The following is a 24,138-nucleotide window of genomic DNA, read 5'->3' as shown; positions in this document are numbered from 1 at the left end:
TAAAATTGGTAACTTGGTTTATTATTGTCACTTGTACTGAGGTACAGTGAAAAACTTGCAGATCATTTCATCGCATCAGTGCATTGAGGTAGTACAAGGGAAAACAATAACAGAATGCAGAATGAAGTGTTACAGTTACAGAGAAAGTGCAGTGCAGGCAGACAATAAGATGCAAGGCCATAATGAGGTAGATTGTGAGGTTAAGAGTCCATTTTATCATACTAGGGAACTGTTCATCTTATAACAGTGAGATAGAAGCTGTCCTTGAGCCTGGTGGTACGTGCTTTCAGGCTTTTGTCTGTGGTGGGTGGGGACTTTGATTATGTCGGCTGCTTTACCGAGGCAGCGAGAAGAGTAGACAGAGTCCATGGAGGGGAGGCTGGTTTCCGTAATGTGCTGGGCTGTGTCCACAACTCTCTGCAGTTTCTTGCAGTCCTGGGCAGAGCAGTTGTCATACCAAGCCATGATGCATCCAGATGGGATGCTTTCTACGGTGCACTGGTGAGTGGCAAAGGGGACATGCCAAATTTCTTTAGCCTCCTGAGGAAGTAGAGGTGCTGGTGAGCTTTCTTGACCATGGTGTCTACATGGTTGGACCAGGACAGGCTATTGGTGATGTTCACCCCTAGGAACTTGAAGCTCTCAACCCTCTTGACCTCAGCACCATTGATGTAAACAGTAGTGTGTGCACCACCCGCCCCCCCCCCCCGAAGTCAATGACCAACAAGTCAATGTTGTCAGATTCTACGACTTCAGCAGAGGTCGATGTTGCAAGTTAACACCTGCTGGTGCTGTGACTGTGCTTTGCTCTTGCAAGGGTTAATTCTGATTCATCCGGCAAGTCAGAAAGTCACAGTGTATTCCATAACACTGCAGGCTCTCCAGCAATCTTTTCCCTCTTCCTCCTTGTCACCTCCAACAGCAGGCCCTGAGATAGACGCCAGAGTGTCACTGCTGGAAGAGGGCCCTGTGCAGTCCCCTCTTCACCTTTCCAATGCCCCCCCTCCTGCCACCTCAGACCTTGAGCCTTTCAGTAAATAAACAGAGAGGTCAAAACTGAACCAGGCCTTTTACCAAGGAATCGGCAGATCCTCGGAGGACAATCCCTGATTGTCAGCCCCATGCACCACATGACCAGAGTCGCTCCGAGGAATAAACGGATGGCTCGGGATGTAGGTTTACATGGTGATCCCTGTACAATTCCCAGCCACGTCCCATCTGTTCTGCAGAAAGGACTTGAATGGCATGTGTCAAGAGAGTCATAGCTGTGTAAATGGCCCAAAGAAATTAACTAGCCCTTTTCTTTGGCTACAGATATACATACACCAGCCACCATATGGTGAGCAACTGTGGTGACGTTCACAGAATTTCAGGCACCATCTCTGATGAAGGGCCCCTCATAAATGCCTGTGTGTTCGACTAAAACAAGCTTCACCAATGAAGCCATTCAGCTCGACAAGTATTTGGCTAACACGTTGTTTGAACAAGATTCCTATTGTACAGGAGCAGTTTACCAGTTTATTAAACAGGATTTGCCTTATTGTCCTTGCTTAAATGACTGGGTCATGGAATCACACAGTACAGTCGGAGACCAATCTGCCCATTGTGCCTGTGCTAGCTGTGGAAAGTCCTACCGAACAGTCTCACTCCTCTGGAGACACCAGAGACTGCAGATGCTGGAACCTGGAGCAACAAACAATCTGCTGGAGGAACTCCCGCAGTCCATTTGGCCTAATGCAGGGTTGCCAACCAAAATGTCGACATTGATGCAATCACGAAGAAGGCACACCAGCAGCTCTACTTCGTTAGGAGTTTGAGGAGATTTGGTACGTCACCAAAGACTCTTGCAAATTTCTACAGATGTACGGCGGAGAGCATTCTGACTGGTTGCAACACCGCCTCGTATGGAGGCTCCAATGCGCAGGATCGTAAGAAGCTGCAGAAGGTTGTAGACTCAGCCAGCTCCATCATGGGCACAACTCTGCTTTATAAGGCATCGGTCAGACCACATTTGGAGTATTGTGAGCAGTTTTGGGCCCCATGTCTAAGGAAGGATGTGCTGGCATTGGAGAGGGTCCAGAGAAGGTTTACGAGAATGACCCCGTGGTTGAAAGGGTTAATGTATGAGGAGTATTTGAGGGATCTGGGCCTGTACTCTCTGGAGTTTAGAAGGATGGGGGGGGGGGGGGGGGGCAGGGTGGTGGGGTCTCACTGAAACCTACCGAATATTGAAAGGCCTGGATAGAGTGGACGCGGAGAGGATGTTTCCAGCAGTGGGAGAGTCCAGGACCAGAGGGCACAGCCTCAGAATAAAAGGATGTCCCGTTAGAACAGAGATGAGGAGGAATTTCTTTAGCCAGAGGGCAGTGAATCTGTGGAACTTATTGCCACAGACAGCTGTGGAGACCAAGTTATTGGGTGTACTTAAAGCAGAGGTTGATAGGTTCTTGATTAGTGAGGGCGTCAAAGGTTACAGGGAGAAGGCAGGAGAATAGGGTCAAGAGGGAAAAATAAATAAGCCATAATCAGATGGCAGAGCAGACTCGATGGGCCAAATGGCCTAATTCTGCTTCACGTCTTATGGTCTCCCCACCATCGAGGACATCTTCAAGAGGCGGTGCCTCAAGAAGGTGGCATCCATCACTAAGGACCCTCACCGCCCAGGACATGCCCTCTTCTCATTACCACCATCAGGGAGGAGGTACAGGAGCCTGAAGACCCACACTCAACATTTCAGGAACAGCTTCTTCCCCTCCGCCATCAGATTTCTGAACGGTCCATGAACCCATGAACACTACCTCGTTATTCCTCTTTTTGTACTATTTATTTATTTTTGTAACTTATAGCAATTTTTATGTCTTGCAGTGTACGGCTGCCACAAAACAACAAACTTCACATCATACGTCGGTGATAATAAACCTGATTCTGATTCCAGAATCCCTTTCTCCCTACAGACGCTGCTCAAGCTGCCGAGTTCCTCCAGCAGGTTATTTGTTTGCTCCAGGATCACTCTTCTTTTCCCAGGGCACTGCGGATTCTTCCCCTCCAAGTCCTTTTCCAATTCCCTTTTGGAAGTTCCTGTTGAACCTGCCTCTACCACCCTTCCAGGTATAGAACAAAATTGTCATGTTCCTCCACGAATTCTTCGTCAATTAATCTTAATCTGAGTCCCCGTTATCAATGCTTCAATGCTGATGATACCATAAGCTCCCCAACTCCTTCCCTCGACCTCGTCACCTCTCTCATCTCCATCCTTCCCTCCCCAGCTTGGGTGGTTGGAACTGATAGGACAGAGATGGAGTAAACAATGGGCCGAATGTCATCCTTCTATGATTCTGTGATCTCCTTACTTGGCTCAGTATCAAACTTTGGGAGGATGAGAGGAGACATGATAGAGGTGTACAAAACATTAAGAGGAATAGATAGAGTGGACAGCCAGCACCTCTTTCCCAGGGCACCAAAGCTCAATACAAGAGGGCATGGCTTTAAAGTATTGGGTGGGAAGTTCGAGGGAGATATCAGAGGAAGGTTTTTTACCCAGAGAGTGGTTGGGGCGGTGGTGGAGGCAGGTACATTGGTCAAATTCAAGAGATTACTAGATAAGTATATGGAGGAATTTAAAATAGAGGGATATGTGGGAGGAAGGGGTTAGATAGTCTTAGGCGAGGTTTAAAGGTCGGCACAACATTGTGGGCTGAAGGGCCTGTATTGTGCTGTACTGTTCTATGTTCTATGACATTCCTCAGAGCTAACTGGAGACGTTTCCCTGCATTAAGTGCGCGATTTACAAGGATTTTGCTAGGACTCGAGGGCCTGAGTAATAAGGAGAGGTTGAGCAGGTTGGGACTTTATTCAATGGAGCATAGGAGAATGGAGCATAGGAGAATGAGAAGTGATCTTACAGAGGTGTATAATATCATGAGGGGCATAGACAGGGTGAATGCACACAGTCTTTTTCCCAGCTCTGGGGAATCAAGAACCAGAGGGCATAGGTTTAAGGTGAGAGGGGAGAGATTTAATAGGAACCTGAGGGGTAACTTTTTCATCCATCGGGTGGTCCATTTCAGTGGTTGAGGCAGGTACATTAACAACATTTAAAAGGCACTTGGACAGGTACATGGTTGAGAGGAATATGGGCCAAATGCAGGCAAATGGGACTAGCTTAGATGGGAATCTTGGTCAGCATGAATGAGTTAGGCTGAAGGGCCTTTTTCCGTGCTGTATGACTCTGTGACTCTATAACCCTTATGTCATTCCAAGATGCTTTCCTCCAGCTCGTGGCGATCTCCTGTGTCACAGACTATGTGCTTGACGTTTCGTCAACTATGTTTGCATTGACGACATTTTCAGAAATGAGTAGCAATATACATTGCTGCTAAGCCTGGGATTACCTGCAGACTTCCAGATTTCTCTGGTGGAAGTGCATGACTCTGGGTCCATGGCTCCAGGGTAGAGAGTCCGGGGCCTCCTGGTGAAATTCCATGGCAACTGTAGACTGCCAGATGAAGTATTCATGTGGGCAACGAATCTGGGACAAGGCAGTGATGGCCCATCTGGATCTGACTGTAGGTGAGACTGACAGAGAAATGTCATCAGAAAGCCTTTAATATTAACTCCAAAGACAGCACCCAAAATAACCACACCATTCTACAAGTAACCCAGCTGACCTTTGGGTGGACATTGAGTCATAGATTCATACAGCACAGAAACAGACCCTTCAGCCCAAAATGTCTGAGGATCCACACTCAACATTTCAGGAACAGCTTCTTCCCCTCCGCCATCAGATTTCTGAACGGTCCCTGAACCCATGAACACTACCTCGTTATTCCTCTTTTGTACTATTTATTTATTTTTGTAATTTATCGTAATTTTTATGTCGTGCACTGTACTGCTGCCACAGAACAACAAACTTCACGACATATGTCAGTGATAATAAACCTGATTCTGATTCTGATTCTGAAATATGCATTTACACTAATCTAATTTACACTGATCTGGTTTGTCCTGATCCAACCATGTAGACACCATGACCAAGAAAGCTCACCAGCACCTCTACTTCCTCAGGAGGCCAAGAAAAATCATCATGTCCCCGCTGATCCTCACCGATTTTTATAGATGTACCATAGAAAGCATCCTATCCAGATGCATCATGGCTTGGTATGGTTACTGCTCTGCCCAGGACCGCAAGAAACTGCAGAGAGTTGTGGACACAGCCCAGTGCATCACAGAAACCAGCCTCCCCTCCATGGACTCTTGTCTACACTTCCTGCTGCCTCAGGAACACAGCCAACATAATCAATGACCTCACTCATCCCAGACATTCTCTCTTCTCCCCCCTCCCACTGGGCAGAAGATACAAAAGCCTGAAAGCACGTACCACCAGGCTCAAATTCAGCTTCTACCTTGCTGTTCTAAGACTACTGAACAGTCCCCTAGTACAGTAAGATGGACTTCTGACCTCACAATCTATCTCGTCATGGGCTTGCACCTTATTGTCTGCCTGCACTGCATTTTCTCTGTAACTGTAACACTTTATTCTGCATTCTGTTATTGTTTTTCCCTTGTACCACCTCAATGTACTGACGTGATGAAATGATCTGTACAGATGACATTCAAAACAAAGTTTTTCACTGTACCTCAGTACATGTGACAATAATAAACCAGTTACTAATTAGCCCAGACACAGGTTGGAGGAACAACACCTCATATTCCGCCTTGGGAATTTCCAACCTGACGGCCTCAACGTTGATTTCTCGAACTTCCGGTAGCCCCTCCCCTTCTTTTTCTTCCCCCCACCCCCCCCCCCCCACCCACCTACCTTCCCCCTCTCACCTGGACTCACCTATCCCCTGCCTGCGTGTGCTCCTCCCCCTCCCCCCACCTTCCTATTCTGCCTTCTTCCCTCTTCCTTTCCAGTGCTGATGAAGGGTCTCGACCCGAAACATCAACCGTTTATTTCCCTCCATGGATGCTGCCTGACCTGCTGAGTTGCTCCAGCACTTTGCTGTATATTGCTCCAGATTTCCAGCATCTGCAGAATTTCTTGTGTTACCAATTAGTGTGATTTCAGATATCAATCAAGGGTTAACTATTGGTCAGGACAGTGAGCAGAGCTCCCTGCTCTTTAAAACAAAACCATGGGATCTTTACGCTCATTGTTGCTACAGAGACGGAAAGCTTGGAACGAGCAGCACTAAGGCTTAAAGAAATGGACAGGAAGGCAGTAGAACTCAGGAGAGTGAGTTTGTGGAATGTCTGAGGGACATTTTTCTGGAGCAACTTGTTGAAGGGGATCGGGTGCTGTGTAATGAACCGGAGGTGATTAGGGAACTAAAGGTAAAGGAACCACTGGGAACCAGTGATCACAATATGATTGAGTTCAGTTTCAAGTTTGAGAAGGAGAAGCTGATAACTGGTGTATCGATATTTCAGTGGAACAAAGGAAATTACAATGGTATGAGAGAGGAGTTGGCCCTAATTGATTGGAAGAGTAAGCTTGCTGGAGGGACGGCGGAGGAGAAATGGAAGGAATTTCTACAGGAAATAAGGAAAATGCAGGATAGATATATTCCAAGAAAAAAAGGTTTTTAATGGAAAAAAGGCACAAATGTGGATAACGAGAGAGGTGAAGGCTAAAATAAAAACAAAAGGGGAGGTGTACAAAAAAGCAAAAATTAGTGGGAAAACAGAAGACTGGGAAGCTTTTAAAAACCTGCAGAGAGAAACTAAGAAGGTCATTAGGAAAGAAAAGATGAATTATGAAAGGAAGTTGGCAGATAACATTCGAAAGGATACTAAGAGTTTTTTTAAATACATAAGGAGTAAAAGAGAGACACGGGTTGATATAGGACCAATTGATAACGGTGCAGGAGATATTATAATGGACGATAGAGAGATGGCAGAGGAATTGAATGAATATTTTGCATCGGTCTTCACCGTGGAGGACATCAGCAATGTGCCGGTTAGTCAGGAGTCTCACGAAATGGAACTGAGTTCAGTTAAGATTACTAGGGAGAAGGTGCTAGGAAAACTAAATGGACTAAGGACTGATAAGTCTCCCGGACCAGATGAGGTGCATCCCCGGGTTCTGAAGGAGGTGGCTTTAGAGATAGCGGAGGCATTGGTGATAATTTTCCAGGAATCAATAGATTCTGGCATGGTTCCGGAGGACTGGAGGGTTGCAAATGTAGTTCCGTTGTATAAGAAAGGTGGGAGGCAGCATAAAGGAAATTACAGACCTATTAGTCTGACGTCAGTGGTGGGAAAATTATTGGAATCTATCCTCAAGGATGGGGTTACGGAATACCTAGAGGCGCAAGGCAAGATAGGTCCTAGCCAACATGGTTTTGTGAAGGGAAGATCCTGCCTGACCAACCTATTGGAGTTTTTTGAAGAAATCACAGGTAGGGTGGATAAGGGAGAGGCGGTAGATGTTGTGTATTTAGACTTTCAAAAGGCCTTTGATAAGGTGCCTCACAAGAGACTGATTAATAAGATGAGAGGTCATGGAATTACGGGTAGGATAACAGAATGGGTGGAGCATTGGCTGGTTGGCAGGAAGCAAAGAGTGGAAATAAAAGGATCTCATTCTGGTTGGTTACCGGTTACTAGTGGTGTGCCGCAGGGGTCGGTGTTGGGACCGCTCCTTCTTACCTTGTACATTAACGATTTGGATAATGGAATAAATGGTTTCGTGGCTAAGTTTGCGGATGACACCAAGATAGGTGGAGGAGTAGGGAGTATTGAGGAGACAGGAAGGTTGCAGAGGGACCTAGACAGTTTAGGAGAATGGGCAAGGAAATGGCAGGTGAGATTCAATGTTGAGAAATGTGCAGTTGTACACTTTGGAAGCAGAAATAAGCAGGCAGATTATTATCTAGAAGGAGAGAAGATTCAAAGTACAGAAGTACAAAAGGACTTGGGGATACTCATGCAGGATACCTTAAAGATTAACCACCAGGTCGGATTGGTGGTAAAGAAAGCGAATGCTATGTTGGCATTCATTTTGAGAGGTATAGTGTATAAAAGTAAGGAAGTGTTGATGAGGCTCTACGGGGCACTAGTGAGGCCTCATTTGGAATATTGTGCGCAGTTTTGGGCCCCACATCTTAGGAAGGATGTGCTGATGTTGGAGAGGGTTCAGAGGAGATTTACGAGGATGATTCCAGGAATGAAAGGGCTTACGTATGATGAGCGTTTGTCGGCTCTTGGACTGTACTCACTGGAGTACAGGAGAATGAGAGGGGACCTCATAGCGACATTTAAAATGTTGATAGGAAAGGACAGAGTAGATGTGGCTAGACTGTTTCCCTTGGTGCATGAGTCCAGGACCAGAGGGCACAATCTTAGAATTAGAGGGTACAGTTTCAAAACAGAGATGAGGAGAAATTTCTTTAGCCAGAGGGTGATGAATTTGTAGAACTCCTTGCCACGTACAGCAGTGGAGGCCAGATCAGTGGGGGCGTTCAAGGAGGAGATAGATAGATATCTAAATAGTCAGGATATCAAGGGATATGGGGATAAGGCCGGAAATTGGGATTAGAATAGGTGTTTTCTCCCCCATTTCTCATTTCTTTTTTCCCTTTTCCTTGGAGCAGACTTGATGGGCCGAATGGCCTGCTTCTGCTCCCTTGTCTTGTGATCTTGTGAGTTTGTACGTTCTCCCGTGTCTGCGTGGGTTTCCTCCGGGTGCTCCGGTTTCCTCCCACATTCCAAAGACGTACGGGTAGGTTAATTTGGGTTTTAAAATGGGCCGGGTGGACTCGTTGAGCCGGAAGGGCCTGTTACCACACTGTAAATAAAATTTTTAAAAAGTTTAATTTAAATTTAAAATTTACCAGAAAGACTTTAGCGGTTCAAGGAGGCAGCTCATCCCTACCTTCAATTAAGAATGGGCAATGAACACTGGCATTACCAGTAAAGCTCCATGTATTGATTGAGATTGGTATTGGTTTATTATTGTCACATGTACCGAGATACAGTGAAAAACTTGTCTTACATACCGTCCATACAGTTCAATTCATTACACAGTGCATTGAGGTAGTACAGGGTAAAAACAATAACAGAATGCAAAATAAAGTGTTACAGTTACAGAGAAAGTGCAGTGCAGGCAGACAATAAGGTGCAAGGTCACAACAAGGTAGATTGTGAGACCAAGAGTCCATTTTATCATACTAGGGAACTGTTCAATAGTCTTATAACAGCGGGATAGAAGCTGTCCTTGAGCCTGGTGGTACGTGCTTTCAGGCTTTTGTATCATCTGCCAAATGGAAGATGGGAGAAGAGAGAATGTCTGGGCTGGGTGGGGTCTTTGATTATATTGGCTGCTTTACCGAGGCAGCGAAAAGTGTAGACGGAGTCCATGGAGGGGAGGCTGGTTTCCGTGATGTGCTGGGCTGTGTCCACAACTCTCTGCAGTTTCTTGCTGTCACGGACAAAGCGGTTGCCATACCAAGCTGTGATGCATCTGGATAGGATGTTTTCTGTGGTGCATTGATAAAAACTGGTGAGGGTCAAAGGGGACATGCCAAATATTTGTTCTGTATTGTGTTTAAATGTGGATTTAAAAAATTCTCTGCTCAGTGAGATTGGGGCATTTCAGACACAATCCAATTTAATACCAATTTCTGTAAAGCCCTGAATGATATCTCACTTGGTATCATCCTCACATGGGCTGGTAGAATCAGGCTCAACTCTAACCTGGTTAAATCCCAAAGAATGACCATAACAACAGATTGGATGTTTAATCATTGAGATCTGTTCCTTCTAATTAGTGCTATCAGGGACCTCAGACAGAGGAGAGTATTGTCAGGGAGCTGGGTCTTTGAGCAGGAAAATCTGATTAGCAGCCTGTGTCAGAAACGGGGCCATAATGCAGCTTAGTATCTGCTCAGTCTGCTGTCCACACATAAACGCTGCTGTATCGCAGGACTCCAAGTTACCTCGGCTAATTAAAGAGTTCTGTTCCTGATGAATAATCCTGGCCCAACAAACAACTCCATTTCAACAAGACAAGATTTCCGTCCTCTCCCACTTCCCATCATTTGTGGATGTCCCAAAATGTTTTGCAGCTAGCCTGTGCACAGCAAGATCCCACAGTGTAATAATATCCAGATAACCTGTTCTGGAAATGAGATGAGTACTGACCAGGGCACTGTGGAGAGCTCTCTTGTTCTTTAAAATCACGCCAGGGAATCTTTTATGTCCACTTGGGAGCCTTGATTTAACATCTCATCCAAAAACTGCACCTCCCCCAACTCTTTGGGACACCCTCTGTATTGAAATGTAAGTTGAAGGTTTTGTCATAGTCATAAAGTCATACAGCACAGAAACAGGTCCTTCGGCCCATCGAGTCTGTACCAACTATCAAACGCCTATTTATACCAATCCCACACTAATCCCATCTCATTCACCCCCACCTCTCCCCGGGAACAACACTCATATTCCCCCTGGGTAGTCTGCAACCCAGTGGCATGAACATTGAGTTCTCCAGTGTCCCCTCTGTCCCTTTCCTCTCTCCTCCTGATCCACCCAGTTCCCCCTACCCCCACCCCAGTCCCCATCACCCTCTCTTTCCCCTCCTCTGCCCACCCCATCTGCCCATCACCCACACACCCCTCCCACTGGGTCCCCTCCCCCCACTATTCCCATGTCCCCTCCCCACCTCCATCCCTTGATTCCATGATCCACCTTCCTCACCTATCAGATTCCATCACCACCAGATCTCCACCTATCACCTCTTCTTCTCCATCTCCCTATCACTCCCCCCCCCACCCAGATCCACCTGTCACCTGACAGTTCTTGCCCCATCCCTTCCCTCCACCTCTTTATACTGGCCATCTCCCCTCTTATCTTACAGTCCAGGTGAAGGGTCTCAACCCAAAACGTTGACTGTCCATTTGCCTCCACAGATGCTGCCTGACCCTCTGAGTTCCTCCAGCATCTTGTTTTTTGCTCCAGATTCCACATCTGCAGTCTCTGGTGTCTCCAAGTAATGGAAGCACCTCACTTTTCTTCAGAATAATGCCATAGGTTTTCTACATCTATCTGAGAAGGCATTCAGGGACTCAGTTCAAGTGACTGGACTCTGATAGTGAAGCACGCCTGTATCACAGATGGAATGATAACCCCAATGGGACTTAAACCCACTGAATCCAAGCTGAAACTGTTATCCATTGAGCTGTGACTGACATTAATAAAAGCATAGAAAATAGGAGCAAGAGTGAGGCCATTCAGCCCTTCGAACTCATTCCCAGCCACTTCACAGAATCTGGTTAAACACTTTCTTTGGTACATTTCATGAAATTAAGCACAGTGGCTCCCCATTCAGTCGGAAGGGTCTCGGATCGTTTAAAGCTGCTCCCAGTCACAACTGTCCCTCAAAATTGTACAATGCCGCCAGGTGCTTTGAAAGAGGTTGACGACTAGAAGGCAAAATCTGTGCGCTGACAGATTGAGGAATTGTGGCATCTTAATAAAACTGTGCTGGAGACAGTAAGAAGTCTTAATCTTAAAGTTAATTGGAAACAATTTCAGTCTAATTAGTGTAAAAAGAATGCACTGCCATAGTACACAAAGATTCCTACTCAATGCTGGCTCAAGGTTTGCTCTGTGACTCTGTGGGACGGGGAACAATGAACCCGGAGTGATCTAATAAGGGATTTGTATTCAGCAGCACAATGCGATTTTGTCTTCACTTCTGTAGATTTTAAATAGACACAAGCACACTTAACCCTTTGAGCAGCCGATACCTCTCCTGCTTTGGAAACAATACGATTTTATTTTTGAGCATTGATTATTGGAATTAATCCCAATGAGTGGTAATCTCTGGAATTCACTCCCTGAGAGAAAGGTGGAAACACTGACAGCGTTTAAGTGTCTTGACGAGCCCCTGAATTGCCAAGGCATAGAAGGCTATGGGCCAAGTGCCGGAATATGTATTAATATGGATCGGTGTCCATTGGTCAGTGTGGACGTGATGGGCCAAATGGTCTGTTTCTGTGCTGTATGGCTCTATGACTCTGTAACTATATGAATGGTTACAAGATTAGAGACTGGTTATTTAAGATAAAATGTGCGTAGACATTTCTTTTCACAGAAGATGATGAATCTCTGGAACTTTCTACTCCAGAGACAGGAGACTAGATCATTGAACATATTCAAGGTGGAGGTAGATACATTTTTGAAAGATCGGGGAATTAGAGCTATGGGGAACTAGCACAGAAGAGAAGTTGAGTCAAGTGAAAATCAGCCATGATGATAGAACATAGAACAGTACAGCACAGGAACGGGCCCTTTGGTCCACAATGTTGTGCCGAACTAATTAAACTACTGATGCCTAATCCCTTCTGCCTGCACGTGGTCCACATCCCTCCATTCTCTGCATATTCATGTGCCTGTCTAAGAACCTCTTAAACACCTCTATCGTATCTGCCTCCACCACCACCCCCGGCAGCACATTCCAGGCACCCACCACTCTCTGTGTAAAAAACTTGCCCCGCACATCTCCTTTGAACTTTCCCCCTCTCACCTTGAATGCGTGCCCTCTGGTATTAGACATTTCCACCCTGGGGAAAGGATACCGACTGTATTGAATGCTGGGGCAGGATTAAGGGGCCGAGTAGCCTACTCCTGCTCATATTTTCTTGTGTTAAGTTTGATTAACGGTAACTTTGATCAGTGAAACGCGTTTGCTTTCCTTGGATGGTCCTTCAAGCAAATGTCGAGTTTATATTTCTGTGTGAACGGTGCAGAATAGTGCACATACTGTTTATGCAGCTCCACTAACATGGTAAAATAATGTGGTTTGGGAGTGCGATCCACTGGTGAGACATCAGATATTGGCTGAGGTGAGGGAACAAAAGCTTGGTCACCAATGTACATGTCAAAGAGTATCTTGAGAAAAGAAGAGGGCAGAGGTATTGAGAGACAAGAAGACAGGTGAGTTTTGCCTATTCTGCATTTCAAAGCATCCATTCTTCTCCAGCCAATCAAACTGAGTGATGACTCTTCCTAGGCAACTTTCCTAGCCAATTAAAACTGTGGTGATTTTTATTGCCTTCCCTTAATATAATGTGTGTTGGGGGTATCACCTTCACAATGGGTTTTTGGCATCAACACCAACGATGAGGCCACTTTGAGAAGGACCTACCACTGGCGCTGTGGAGGATGGATCAAGCCACATTGCCGCACAACGTCCCAGTAAGCTGGGCGTTGCTGGACTACCTGCCCTTTGTGGAAGAGTTCTTCCAAGCAAACACCTTTGAACACAAGTCCATCAGGCAGTGGCCAACGTGGAATGTACTACAGACACTGCAGGACAGGGACATTATGGATACGGTGGGGTGGTTCTCTGAGCAAACTGCCCAAGTCATCTGACAGAATGCTTCGTCGCCAGAACTCACCAACAAGCACTAAGACCTCGCTTGGGTGGCGGTGAAAGGGGCTCTCACAGTCAGATCGTTCCTGTACAGGTGAAATATCATCCCCAGTGCACACTGCCCTTGGGAGAGCTGCGGTGGGGAAGAGACGGTCACCCACCTCTTTGCAGAGTGTGGATTTGCTAAGGGGGTGTGGAGACGGATGCAAGGGTCCGTGTCCTGGTTCGTCCCCAGCAGCTGCGTAACAGAGGACTCTCTGATCTACGGACTGTTCCTGGGGACACACACTGAGACAGACATCAAGTGCTGGTGGAAGGTCATCAACTCAGTGAAAGGTCTTCCAGCACAGCGAGACGTCCGTGAGGGAATGCTGCTGACTGGCATAGTCCAGGCTGCAGGGGTACGTGCTGAGGGACGCACTGAAGCTCGGTGCAGCCAATGCAAAGTCTCTGTGGGGAACGACCATAGTCTGGGGTCCGTCCGTTACCACACACGGAGGGGCTGAGTCTGGTGGGGAAGACCCTGAAATAATGGAAGGGTGCATCACCCCAGGGGACCACATGAATGGCAATAGTGCTATGGTTAAAAAAAAGTTAACACTACTGAATATAATAACCATGAACGTAAAATGTTTTGCACTGTGTTTATTCTTCTGTATATATTTTGTATTATCAATAAAGTTTATTTTTGAAATTAAAAAAAACACTTGGCTTCCAGATCAGGCTGTAGAGCAGCAACCCAAAGGTCCTCAGTTGGCAGGGATACTGCAGCATCGTGGTTATGTTACTGGCAAATCCGAGGCTTCTGCTAATGCTGCAGAGTAATGAGTTCAAGTCCCACCATAACTGCTGCAGAGTTTAAATCCCGTTAACTAAACCTTCTGGGATAAAAGGACCAGTGTAGTAAAGGTGAATGTAAAGCTACCAGACTGTCACTGAAACTCATCCGATTTATTAAAGCTCTCCGGGGAAGGAAATCTGCAGTCCTTATCTGTCTGGTCTCTACATAGAGTTATACAGCACAGAAACAGGCCCTTCAGCCCAACTCGTCCATGCCAACTGTGTTGCCCAACGAGCTAGTCCCATCTGCCTGCGTTTGGCCCATAGCCCTCTAAACCTCTACTATCCATGTACTTATACAGATGGCTTTTAAATATTACTAATGTGCCCGCCTCAACCACTATTTCTGGCAGCTCATTCCAAATACGCACCACCGTTTGTGTGAAGAAGCTGCCCTTGATGTCCCTTTTAAATCTCTCGCCTCTGACCTTAAACCTTGCCCTCTTGTTCTTAGCATCCCCTCCCTGGGAAAAAAAACATGTGTTTTCACCCTGTCTATGCCTCATCATGATCTTATACACCTCTATCAGGTCACCCCTCAATCTCCTACGTTCCAGGGAATAAAGTCCTAGTCTATGGAACCTCTCCTTATACTCAGACCCCCAAGTCCAGGCAACATCCTGGTAAATCTAACTATCATGACTACAGACCTACCATTATGTGGGCATTTATCTGCCCCTGAAGTGGCCCATCAAGTTACCCATTCAAAGGGTGATTGGAAATAGGAAATAAACAGTTTTCCCGAAACATTCACATCCAGTGAAAGAACAGTAATAAAGTTCAAACAAGCTGCTTTGTGAAGTCAGTAAATTTGGTAATTAGATAAGATAAGATAAGATATCTTTATTAGTCACATGTACATCGAAACACACAGTGAAATGCATCTTTTGTGTAGTGTTCTGGGGGCAGCCCACAAGTGTCGCCACGCTTCCGGCACCAACATAGCATGCCCACAACTTCCTAACCCGTACGTCTTTGGAATGTGGGAGGAAACCGGAGCACCCGGTCTGGGATAGTGGGAAGGTGTGACAAGACTGTTGCATTAACTGTTTGACAGGAGTTACAGGAGTTATCGTGCACTCTGGCCTAACCCCAACACCAATCACACATCTTTGATCTGACTCCAATGTCCCCTATGGCAACGAAGAACGAGCCGTTAAAGCAATTCTACCAGTGTTACTCAAATCCCGAAAACAAATAAATAAAACATTGATTCCCTTCTCTCTTCTTTCAGAGCTTTCTCAATGTTTGGAATCAACAATGAAATGCTGAAACACATATCTATTTAAACAGCTGCTTCCAATTTGTCATCAATTTTTCATATTCAATGCCCACACAACAATGGTAAATTAATTGCAGCAATGAAGGGCGTTCCAGTGTACATCTGCCAGAGGTGAGTCAATAGACAAATATGTTCAAGTGACAACACAGGGAAGTTTATTGCAAAGGCAAAATAGTTAATACAGGAGGCTTCAAACTTCTCACAGGCTGGGCGGGGTGCGTGATGATGGAAGGGGATTTCTGCAGCAGTGACAAAGCGATAATCAGGTTCATGGGGCATTGGCTGCTGCTCAGATTGAGAACCACAGGTCCTCCCCGGGTTATGAACATCTGACTTATGGACTCCTTGTACATGGGCACAAGTGTTTGGGAGACCGGCGGGATGGATGGGGACGGATTTGCCGGCTGCTGCGGGGCTGCAGGTATCTTCTGCCGGGTGGGAGCGGGGCACTCCCCCGCGCCTTCTCCCCCCACCTCCCCCCGAGCCCCAACGATCGGGGGGCTGGGTGGAGCAGAGCAGGGCCGGGAGCGCTGAGCAGACTCACTCCCTGAGTCAGTGAGGCCGGCTGGCGGCCACTCTCCCCGCACCTGCTCTCTCCCCCAGCACGGCTGTTTCTGTGACCCTCTTCCCCACACACCGTTGTTGTTCACTTCCGACACGGACAGTTCAGGTTACAGACAGTTCTCGGGACTGCCTTGGGACTGGCACCTGACACCATCACATCAGATAGACATTATCGACCAGGGATATATTCCTGCCCTCGTGACCGCACCTGGGAACCTTTCCGCAGGGCTCATCCTGAGACCCCTGGGGCTCCCCTGACATTGCACGGACTGCAGTGTCAATCTGCAGCCTGAAAGGTTCAGGTATGTGTACGCGTATACACAAGCCTGGCTTTGGGTGTCTGCAGACCTGGGATCTGGTGTATCCAGGCCAGTTTTGGATCCATGCACATAGGTATGGGTTTGCATATATGCAGACCCAGGTAAGGGGCAAGTATCCAACCTGGCCTCAGGTGTGCGTGCACCTGGATTCAGGTGTGTGCACCTGGATTCAGGTGTGTGCGTACACATGTGTTCATAGAACATAGAACAGTACAGTAAAGGAACCATGATGTCAGTCTGAACTAATCCCATCTGCCTGCACAAGGTCCATGTCCCTCATTCCCTGCCTGTTCACGTGTCTGTCTAAATGCCTCTTAAACACCACTGTTGTATCTGCTTCCACCACCTCCCCTGGCAGCACGTTCCAGGTACCCACCACTCTCTGTGTAAAAAAACCTGCCTCACAAATCTCCTTTAAACCCCCTCTCTCACCTTAATCTCATGCTCTCTAGTATTTGACATTTCCTCCCAGGGAAAAAAAGCTCTATCTACCCTCTCTATGCCTCTCATAATTTTATATATTTCCATCATCTCCCCTCCAGCCTCTGACGTTCCTGAGAAAACAATCCTAGTTTGTCCAACCTCTCCTTATAGTTAATACTCTCTAATCCAGGCAACATCCTGGTGAACCTCTTCCGTACCCTCTCTGAAGCCTCCACATCCTTCCTATGGTGTGGTGACCAGAACTGCACACAACACTCCAAATGTGACCTAACTGAAGCTTTATAACTTCCAAACGTTTATACTCATTGCCTTGACTGAAAAAGGCAAGCATGCCGTGAGCTTTCTTTACCACCCTATCTACTTTCAGGGAGCTATAGACTTGCACCCCAAGATCCATCTGTACACCAGTTCTCCTAAGGGTCCTGCCATTTACTGTATGCTTTCCTCTTGCAATTGACCTCCTACAATGCATTACCTCACTTTTGTTCAGATTAAACTCCATCTGCCATTTCTTTGCCCATATTTCCAACTAATCTATATCCTATGGTACCCTCACTATCCAGAGCTCTGCCAATTTTTGTGTCATCTGCAAACTTACCGATCAGACCATATACATTTTCATCCAAATCAATTATCTAAATATTACAAATAACAGAGGGCGTAGCAGTGATCCCTGTAGGACACCACTGGTCACAAACCTCCGGTTAGGATAACACCCCTACCCTTCGCCTTCTACGTAAGACAATTTTAGATCCAACTCACCATGGATCCCATGTGCTTTTATTGTCTGGACCAGCCTACCATGAGGGGCCATGACAAATGTTTTACAAAAGTCCATGTAGACAGCATCCACTGACCTACCCTCATCAATCAACTTTGTCACTTCCTCCAAAAACTCAATCAAGTTTGTGAGACATGATCTTCCCTGCACGCTATGCCTGACAGGTCCATGTTTTACCAAATACCAGTAAATTCTCTCCTTAAGAATCTCTCCAGTAATTTCCCTACAACTATTGTAACGCTCACCAGCCTGTGGTTTCCTGGTTTGTCCCTCTTGTCCTTCTTAAACAAAAGAACAACACTGACTCTTCTCCATTCCTCTGGCACCTCTCCCATGGCTAAAGAGAATACAAAGATCTCTGTCAAGGGCCCACCAATGTTCTCGTTTTCTTCCCTCAGTATCTTGGGATAGATCCCATCAAGGACTTATCCATCTTAATGTTTTTCAAGACAACCAATGCATCATCTTTCTTCGTATCGGCATGCTCTAGAATATCTACAAATCCCTCCCTAATCTAAACATCATCCACGCCCTTCTCGTTGGTCAGTGCTGATGCAAAGTATTCATTAAGAAGCTCACCCACTCCCATGGATAAATCTCCTCCTTTGTTCCTAGGTGAACCTACCCTTTCCCTGGCTACTTTACTCCAAATATATGAATAAAATGCCTTGAAGTTCCCCTTAATCATACTTGCCAAAGATTTTTCATGGTCCCTTTTAGTCCTCCTAACTTCTTGTTTAAGTTCTTTCCTGGTTCCTTTCTGTTCCTCAAGGGCCTTGTCTGATTTCATCTTCCTAAACCTTACACATGCTTTCCTTTTCTTTTCAACTAAACTTACAATATCTCTTGTCACTCAATGTTCCCGAACCTTGCCATCCTTATCTTATGTCCTTACAGGAAGATGTTCGTCCTGAACTCTAATCAACTGACCTTTAGAAGTCAGCAACAAACAATCTGCTGGAAGATCTCAGCGGGTCGAGCAGCATCTGTGGGAGGAAAGGAAGTCAACGTTTCAGGTTGACACCCTGCGTTGGGATTCGACCCGAAACGCTGACAATTTCTTTCCTCCCACAGATGCTGCTCGAACCTCTGAGATCTTCCAGCAGATTGTTTGTTGCTCCAGATTCTAGCATCTGCCATCTCTTGCGTCTCAGCCTTTAAAAGTCTCCCAAAGGTGGGATCTACTTCCCCATTCTCGGCCTCATGCTCTTGTAATTAGCCTTTCCCCAATTTAGCACTTTCACCCAAGGCCCAGTCTTGTCCTTATCCATCACTAAAACCCACAGAGTTATGGTCACTACTCACAAGATGCTCCCCCACTGAAACTTCATCTGGTCAGGCTCATTCATTCAAGTGCATCCAGGCCCATGTTAGGGTAAGCACACACAAGCCTGGCTTCAGGCGTACACTCGTTGAGTTTGAGAGTACGTAGACCTGGATAGAGCTGTATGCAGGCCTAGATTCTGGTACACATGCCCAAGACTGGATTAGGTGCATATAGGACTAGTGGGAGTGCATATCCAAAGCCTGAGCTGGTCTTGCATTCAGTTGAAGTCACTGGAACCCTCATAAACTACCAGAGGCTACAGGTGGGACCAGGATAATACTCCTGAATTTCTCAAGGGTATTCAGTACAGTTTTTGGGAGAAGTATTTTCTTCAGCCAACAAGTCAGCAGAGGGCTTCGATTTAGTGATATGTAATGGGCCAATTATAACTCAGGGAGCACTTAGCCAACAGTAATCACAACACAACAGAATTTGGTTTAAGCTTTGAGAGAGAGGAGGGTGAGTCACAAACGAAAACTTGAAATAAAGGTCATAAATGTCAGGGTTGACCAGAGAAATCAGGCAGGAAATTATCATACTGGTAATTGGCACGTGGAACATTGCCACATGGTTAATTACCACATGTATAATTAACTTATTAGTTTAGCATTGCCTCATGAATAATCATGACTTTACATGAATAATTATTGCATGGATAATTACTGAATTACATCGATAATTGCTATATAACATGGATAATTACCAAAATAAATGGATAATTTTTGTACTGCACAGATATTTATCACATTGCATAGATAATTACTGCATGGATAACTATTGTGTAGATAATTACTGTGTAGGGAATTACTACATGGATAATTACTGAATTACAAAGATAAATTAGCGCACGGATAACTAATGAATACAACAACTAATAGAAATCTAGAGCAAAAAAACACAATTAAAATTTGAAATGAAAACGTTGAATGTTGTTCCAGCAGCATCTGAGAGAAACGGTGTTACTGTTTCACATTGCTGACCTCTCATCAGCCTTATTATAGCCCTGAAAGAGGCCGTTCGCACCATCAGATCAATGCTGGCTTACTGTAGAATAATTGTTCCTGCCCCATTCCAAAAGACCATAAGATATTGGGGCAGAATTAGGCCATTCAGCCCATCGAGTTTGCTCCACCATTCAGTCACGGCTGATTTTTTTTACAACCCCATTCTCCCGCCTTTTCCCTGTAGCCCTTCACCCCCCCCCTTACCAATCAAGAACCTATGAATCCCTGCCTTAAGTGCACCCTAGTTCCTCATTATCCTGTTTTTTTTTCCCCTCCTGTGCCTATCCAATTCCCGTTTGAAAGGTCCGACTGACTTTGTTTGCACCACTCTTCCAGGAAGTAGTTTCAGATCATCATCACTCCTGGGTAAAATGTTTTGGCTCACATCCTCCCCTTGGGACTATTGTGTGCAGTTCCCGTCGCCCCATTACAGGAAGGATGTGGAGGCTTTGGAGAGGGTGCAGAAGAGGTTCACCAGGATGCTGCCTGAATTAGAGAGTATGAGCTATAAGGAGAGGTTGGACAAACTTGGGTTGTTTTCTTTGGAGCGTCGGAGGCGGAGGGGAGACCTGATAGAGGTTTATAAAATTCTGAGAGGCATAATTAGAGTAGAGAGTCAGAATCTTTTCTCCAGGGTAGGGATGTCAAGGGGAAAGTTTAAAGGAGATGTGTGGGGCAAGTTTTTTTACACAGAGAGTGGTGGGTGCCTGGAACAGGCTGTCAGGGGTGGTGGTGGAGGCAGATACAACAAGCAGTATCAAGAGACTGCTAGGTAGACACAATGAATATGCAGGAAATGGAGGGATATGGACCATGTGTAGGCAGAAGAGATTTAGTTTAATTGGGCATCGTGTTCAGCATAGACATTGTGGGGCAAAGGGCCTGTTCCTGTGCTGTACTGTTCTATGTCCTGTCCTCTGCCCTTGACATTAAATTTATGTCCCCCAGTTGTTGACCCACCACTAGTGACATCACCTTCTCTCCAGACCCACAAATTTTCCTCAAAGCCTGGAGCTTTGTTTAAGTAGACAGATTTCAGGATCCAAGTACAAGTATCATCAGTTAATCAAGAAAGTTCAGATGCCTGGGGGCAGCAGAGAATTGGCTGTGTGGATCCACAACTGGCTTGCCTGTAGAAGACAGAGGGTGGTGGTTGAAGGGACTTATTCAGGCTGGAGGCCTGTGAGTAGTGGTGTTCTGCAGGGATCTGTACTGGGATCTCTGCTGTTTGTGATGTACATAAATGACATAGATGAGTATGTTGATGGGTAGGTTAGTAAGTTTGCAGACGATACCAAGATTGGTGGAGCTGTGAATAGTGTAGAAGATCAGCGACGGATACAGTATGATATAGATCAGCTGCCGATGTGGGCAGAGAATGGCAGGTGGAGTTTAACCCGGATAAATGTGAGGTGTTACACCTTGGTGGGACTAATGTCAAAAGGCAGTAAACTCTAAAGGGCAAGACCCTCAACAATGTAGAAGAGCAGAGAGACCTTGGGGTGCAAGTCCATGGCTCACTGAAAGTGGCTACACAGGTAGATGGGGTGGTTAAGAAGGCTTATGGAATGCTTGCTTTCATTAATTGAGGTATTGAGTACAGGAGTCAACAAGTTATGATGCATCTCTACAGAACTCTGGTTAGGCCGCATTTAGAGTATTGCGTGCAATTTGGTCACCTCACTACAGGAAGGATGTCGAGGCTTTAGAGAGGGTGCAGAGGAGGGTTACTAGGATGCTGCCTGGATTAGAGGGCATGTGCTATCAGGAGAGGCTGGACAAACTTGGGCTCTTTTCTCTGGTGCGGCGGGGACTGAGGGGTGATCTGTTGGAGGTGTATAAATTATGAGGGGCATAGATAGGGTGGACAAGCAATATCTTTTTCCCATTATTGAGCGATCCAGTACCAGAGGGCATGCATTTAAGGTGAGGGGGGTAGGTTCAGAACAGATGTGAGGGGTACATTTTTTACTGAGAGAGTGGTGGATGCCTGGAATACGTTGCCTGATAGGGTGGTGGAAGCAAATTCATTGGGGGCTTTTAAGAGGGGCTTGGATGGGCACATGAATGAGAGGAACATGGAGGGATATGGGCATTCTGTAGGTCGGAGGGATTAGCTATGTCAGCACAACATTGTGGGCCGAAGGGCCTGTTCTGTGCTGTACTGTTCTACGTTCTATCACCAAAAAACTAATAGAAGGCTCCAAAGTTTAATTAAAAACCTTTTAAGAATCACAAGAAGGAGGTCATACTGCTGGTACAGAGAGCTCTGGTTATGCTTCACCTGCCAAGTTGGCCAACTACAAAGTTAAAGTCCATTAGGCATTTGCTTTGCTGAGGCCACGTCTGGAGTACTGTCTACAGTATTGGTCTCTTTATTTAAAGATGATAGAACATAGAACATCAAACTTCGAACCGAACAGCACAGGAACAGGCCCTTCAGCCCACAATGTCTGTGCCGAACATGATGCTGAATTTAAGTATATCACTTCTGCTTGCACACAATCCATATCCCTCCATTCCCTGCATATTCATGCGTCTATCTAACAGCCTCTTATATGCCACTATCGTATCTGCTTCCACCACCACCCCTGGCAGCCTGTTCCAGGCACCCACCACACCTTGCCTCGCACATCTCCTTTAAACTTTCCCCCTCTCACATTAAATGCACGACCTCCAGTACTTGACATTTCTACCCTGGGAAAAAGATTATGACTGCCCACCCTTTCTATGCCTCTCAAAATTTTATTAACCTCTACCAGGTCTCCCCTCAGCCTCTGACGCTCCAGAGAAAACTTGCATTGCTAATGAACTGTTCAGCAGCCTGATTCATGGGATAGTGGGACTGATGTATGACAAATTGGATCAATTAGGCTTATATTCACTGGAGTTTAGAAGAATGAGAGGGGATCTCATAGAAACCTACAAAGATTTAAACAGGTCAGCACCAAGATACAGGAAGGAGATCCCCAATAACTGGACAGTACAGGACCAAGGGTCACAGTCTAAAGAGAAGGGGCAAGATATTTAAGACAGTCGAGGAGAAATGACAGTAGATACAAAAGCCTGAGAACAGAAACCATCAGGCTCAAGGACAGCTTCTACCCCCCTGTTATCAAACTCTTGAACAGACCTCTCATACATTAAAATATGAACTCTTGATCTCCCAATCTACTTCATTGTGGCCCTTGCACTTTATTTGTCTACCAGCACTGCACTTCCTCTGTAACTGCAACACTAAATTCTGCATTCTGTTTTCTTTTTATTACCACAATGTAATTATGTATGGAATGATCTGCCTGGATGGTATTGGTATAGGTATTGGTATTGGTTTATTATTGTCACTTGTACCAAGGTACAGTGGAAAACTTGTCTTGTATACTGTTCGTACAGATCAATTCATTACACAGTGCATTGAGGTAGTACAGAGTAAAAACAATAACAGAATACAGAGTAAAGTGTCACAGCTACAGGGAAGTGCGTTGCAGGTAGACAGTAAGATGCAAGGTCAAACAAGATTGATTGTGAGGTCAACAGTCCATCTCATCATATAAGGGAACCGTTCAATAGTCTTATCACAGTGGGATAGAAGCTGTCCTTGAGCCTGGTGGTATGTGCCCTCAGGCTCCTGTATCTTCTACCCGATGGAAGAGAAGAGAAGAGAGAATGCCCCAGGTGGGTGGGGTCTTTGATTATGCTGGCTGCTTCACCGAAGCAGTGAGAGATATAGACAAGGTCCGTGGAGGGGACACTGGTTTCCGTGATGCGCTGCACCCACAACTGTCTGCAGTTTCTTGCTATCCCGGGCAGAGCAGTTGCCAGATAGAATGGTGCATTGAAAAAAATTGGTGAGTGTCAAAGGGGACATGCCAAATTTCTTTAGCCTACTGAGGAAGTAGAGGCGCTGGTGAGCTTTCTTGGCCATGAAGTCTACGTGGTTGGACCAGCACAGACTACTGGTGATGTTCAATCCCAGGAACTTGAAGCTCTCAACCATCTTGACCTCAGCACCATTGGCACACAAACAAAAGCTTTTCACTGTATCTCAGTACATGTGACAATAATAAACCAATTACCAATCTTCACTGGGTCTAAGCCTTGGAACTCCCTGTCCCACAGCACTTCAACCAGAAGGACTGCAGTGGCTCAGGAAGCAGCTCTTCACCACCTTCCACAGGGGTTGTTAAAGATGAGCAAT

The 24,138-nt window shown here is 45.9% G+C and overlaps 1 protein-coding gene across 1 annotated transcript in view; it reads right to left on the bottom strand.

Moving 5' to 3' along the window:
- Window positions 1-24,138, bottom strand: part of LOC127578582 (uncharacterized) — a 73,821-nt gene that overhangs the window by 34,773 nt on the left and 14,910 nt on the right. Inside the window, exon 3 of the mRNA XM_052030731.1 lies at window positions 4,392-4,575. Within this exon, the coding sequence (XP_051886691.1) occupies window positions 4,392-4,515 (124 nt within the window). The 5' untranslated portion in view covers window positions 4,516-4,575. The remainder of the gene's footprint in view (window positions 1-4,391; window positions 4,576-24,138) is intronic.

The sequence above is a fragment of the Pristis pectinata genome, chromosome 15, assembly GCF_009764475.1.
Source record: "Pristis pectinata isolate sPriPec2 chromosome 15, sPriPec2.1.pri, whole genome shotgun sequence".
Lineage (NCBI taxonomy): Eukaryota > Metazoa > Chordata > Chondrichthyes > Rhinopristiformes > Pristidae > Pristis > Pristis pectinata.
This window is presented reverse-complemented; position numbering and strand designations above follow the sequence as displayed.